At 52.0% G+C, this 3,545-nt stretch overlaps 1 protein-coding gene across 1 annotated transcript in view; it reads left to right on the forward strand.

The window, feature by feature from the left end:
• The first annotated feature begins 323 nt into the window (after window positions 1-323).
• Dab2ip (DAB2 interacting protein) overlaps window positions 324-3,545 on the forward strand; it is a 44,602-nt gene continuing 41,380 nt past the window's right edge. The window contains 1 exon segment of the mRNA XM_010602953.3: window positions 324-824. Within this exon segment, the coding sequence (XP_010601255.1) occupies window positions 646-824 (179 nt within the window). The 5' untranslated portion in view covers window positions 324-645.

The following is a 3,545-nucleotide window of genomic DNA, read 5'->3' on the forward strand; positions in this document are numbered from 1 at the left end:
AAGAGACACAACCATGGTGACCTCAGAACAGTGCTATGAAGAAAATGAAGCAGGTGATAACACCGCTGGGAGCAACTGTTGTCCCTTCAGAGAGAATAATCTGGGAAGGGCTCTCCCACAGCCAGAGTTTGATCTGGGAAAAGAATTGAAGCTGGTTTCCACCAGCTTCGAGGCTAGAGCTGGGACCGACCCAGGGAATGGCAAGTGCAGGGGCCTGAGGGAACACCTGACCTGGGTGGAGCCGGCGCTGGGGGAGGTGCCTGGAAGGGACTTCTGGCCCAGCTGCCTCACCTCCTTGGAGCTGTGTTCTGTGTCTGCACCCTGCTAGAGGTCCTGGGGAGGAGACTGGCCTGTGGCTAGAAGCGATTGTTTGCTTTCAAGAGTCCTTCTGAACTTCTTGGACCTGGAGGTTGTGCCTTGTGGTTACCTGCATTGAAGACTGTAATTTTCCACTTGTTCCCCGGAGAACCCGGAAATCTCTAGATGTTGTCACCACTGTTTTTTTAAGTCATTTTTGAAATTTCAACTTGGCGGACAGACACAGCAAGTGCTTTACTGTTCAGGGAAGCCCTCGCAGGCTCACCTGTTAGATGACAGCCCTGGCTTCAAGGCCGGCTCCTCAGGCCAGAAGAACCATCCTTGGATATGGGCCTCTGTGGCCTAGGACTCCTTGGTGACAATTTCAGCAAGATCCTGGGCCGGGGTGGAGGGACTGCTGTGTGGAGACCTGGCCGTCCTTGGAAGCCTGACCTGTCTCTTGGGCCTTGGGTGTCCAGAGCTAGGTCAACAGAGAAGCCTGCACCCCCAGGACCCCCACCACCAAGGTCTGTGGGTAGCTCTGAAAGAGGGAAGGAGGGAGGAGGTGGGCACAGGCAACTTCCTCCTGCCTCTAGGTCTCCAGCCAGGTGTGAGCTTGCCCAGGCTTTGGGTGGGATTGGGGCTGGAGGGTGAGGGGCTCTTTCTCCATACAGGCTTGGTTCTAGGGCCCCGCCAGCCAGTGGGTCCTGCCATCATCAGTGGGGGAGAGCTCTCTTCAGACCCCAAGTGGGACTGGGCTCGCTGGACTAACTTCTTTTCTCCAGGAGTCAAACCTTGTGGTGGCTCAGTGAGCTGCTGGAGTCCTGGGCAGCGGAATGGGGAGAATCCGTAGACTAGAGCTTGACATGGGAGGTTGAAGCTGGCAGGGTAGGCACCTAGAAGGTGGACACTGGGCAGGTTGGCTGCTGATCTTTGCCCAGGGAACTGGGTTGGAAAGGTGGACTCAGAGAAGGGACCTGACCCCCTTAGGCTGCTGAACTAATAGGTGCTCTCTCTGGGCTCCCTTGGCCTGGAGCATGCCCTGCACAGGTGAGGACTGGCAGGCTCTGGCGCCCTCAGGCTCTCCAGCCACTGCCTCTCAGAGGCAGATTTAATAATGAGTCTGTCTCTCTCAGTTAGTATTGCAGGAGAGAGACTTTACTCCTAAAACTTTCATTGATCCCAACACTAATAAAAAGTAAGGGGTTTTCGAGAAGGGTTTTTTCCTCCCCTGCTAGAGCAGTGAACATCAAAGCCCTAAAACAAATTCCGGAGTGTGGTGAGGGTTGGCTTTGTTCAAACCCTGCCTGTGCAGGAAGCCTTCCCTGATTGCTCAGGCCTGCGTTACCCCTCTGTTCTCCAGCAGTTAAAGGAAACTGCCCTGTGCCTCTCTGTCTGTTCACAGAAGGACTGAGGCTACCGGGCTGAGGCATCTCATAAGTCTACCCTGTCACCAGATGTGAGTGGTGGGAGGCAGGGAAGACCTGACTCCTGCTATCTTGTGTATTTCTGGGTTTGATTCCTTGGCTGCCCTGGTCCTTGTTTTTGTATGTTCGTTTCATAAATACCTAGCTCACACCATGCCAGACCCTCCTTCAGTATACAAATGCTATTACTGTTGGCCATGCAGAGCTTATCTTGTGGTGGGAGAAACAGATAAGAATAAGTGGAGAAACAATGTAATTCTAGATTGGTTGAAGTTCCCCTACTGAAATGTAAGCCAGGAAACTTTATTAGCTTTGTTCAGCACCTGTATTCTCAGTGCCTAAAATAGTGCCCAGTACATAGTTTGCACTTAGTAAATATTTGCTGGCTGAATGAGCAAGATGCTATGAAGGAAATAAGCCAAATGTTTCACTGGGGAGTAATGGGGGCAGGGCCTAGGCCCTGTGTTGGACAAAGCAGTCCGGGAAGTGTGAGTTCCAAGAGATGCTGGAAGCTGTATCCTGAGAATGGGTCCATCACAAACTCCTAAGTCCCTGAGGCAGGGAAGTAGAGAAGGAGGGTATGGAGGGGTCCTGAATGAGGTCATAGGTGATGCAGACCAGTCTTGCCAACTCCTTCCTCCTGGGGAGGAGTTTGAGCTGTTCAGAGTGCTCTTGGGGGAGTTGTAATTGAAGGGTTTTAAACCAAGGAGCTAAATAGTGTGTCTTACATTTCTAAAGAACTCTTCTGACTCCCTGGGAGGGAGATGTGGAAGCCATTGGCAGGGAGGCTACCTGCCCTGAGGGCTGCTGGGGCGGGTAGCTGTAGGATATGTTGAGAGTTGGATCCTGAAGACCAGTGAAGGGAGGGTTCTTGTCTTAGGACTTCTGGCTTTGCCTCTGAGAGGCTCTGCATGGATCATATGAGGTTTGAGGTTGTGTGGGGCATCTTAAGAGGAGATGTCAGGACTGTCTATAGATTAAAAAAATATGGAGCTGGGAGCAGGAGAGGCTGGAGAAAGGAATTTCGGCTTTGGGAGCACATGGAGGTATTTAAACCATGGGAGTGGATGAGATCACTAAAGGAAAGTGGTGCCTCCCAAATCACTGCCCCGAGGAATCCCAGCACCTGTAGGAAAGAGGAGAAACAGCAGGCCTGTGAGGTGCCATGATGCAAGGGCCTGGGTTTCCAGGAAGCAGCTGTTGATGGTTGGTAGTGGCATACAAAGGCCTTTGGTGACCTCGAGAACCAACGGGGTCAGAACAGACAAGTGTGTTGGAAGAGGCAAGGGCTCATGTGTCTCCCGTCAGCGTGCTTGGGTCTACTGTGGCTTGCTCCGTGACTCTTAACTAACCTGAAGCCTGGATCAGATTCTCCTGACAGGGTCCCCAGAAGACTCACTCCCTGCTCCATGTGTGTCTCGCTTTTCTGACTTGTGCTGGGTCTGCTGACCCCATCTTGCCCCTTCCATTCCTTTTCCTTGCCCTAGTCTCTTGCTGGGCCTGAGGTCACTAAGCCAGACATTACTAAGCCTTGGAGCTGCAATTGCTTCAAGGATCTTTCGGAGACCAGAGGTAGACATCTTTATGCTTATGGCTCTTTTCTGGAAGGCTTCTGGGTTTGCTTACAGACGAGTTTGAGATCTTTACCTCCTCAAGGTTCTGCTAGCTCTGGGTAGAGCTTAGAATGTGTTTGGTCTGTAGCAAGGGGTCGGAGACAGCCTAATGTCTGGTGAGTTCTTAGTGCCCACTGAATGAATGATATCCAGATATTTGAGTCTCCTGGGGTCCCACTTGCTTTATTAACCACTTTTTGGGGGGGGC

The sequence above is a fragment of the Fukomys damarensis genome, unplaced genomic scaffold, assembly GCF_012274545.1.
Source record: "Fukomys damarensis isolate Sample0158 unplaced genomic scaffold, DMR_v1.0_HiC HiC_scaffold_36, whole genome shotgun sequence".
Taxonomy (NCBI): Eukaryota; Metazoa; Chordata; class Mammalia; order Rodentia; family Bathyergidae; genus Fukomys; species Fukomys damarensis.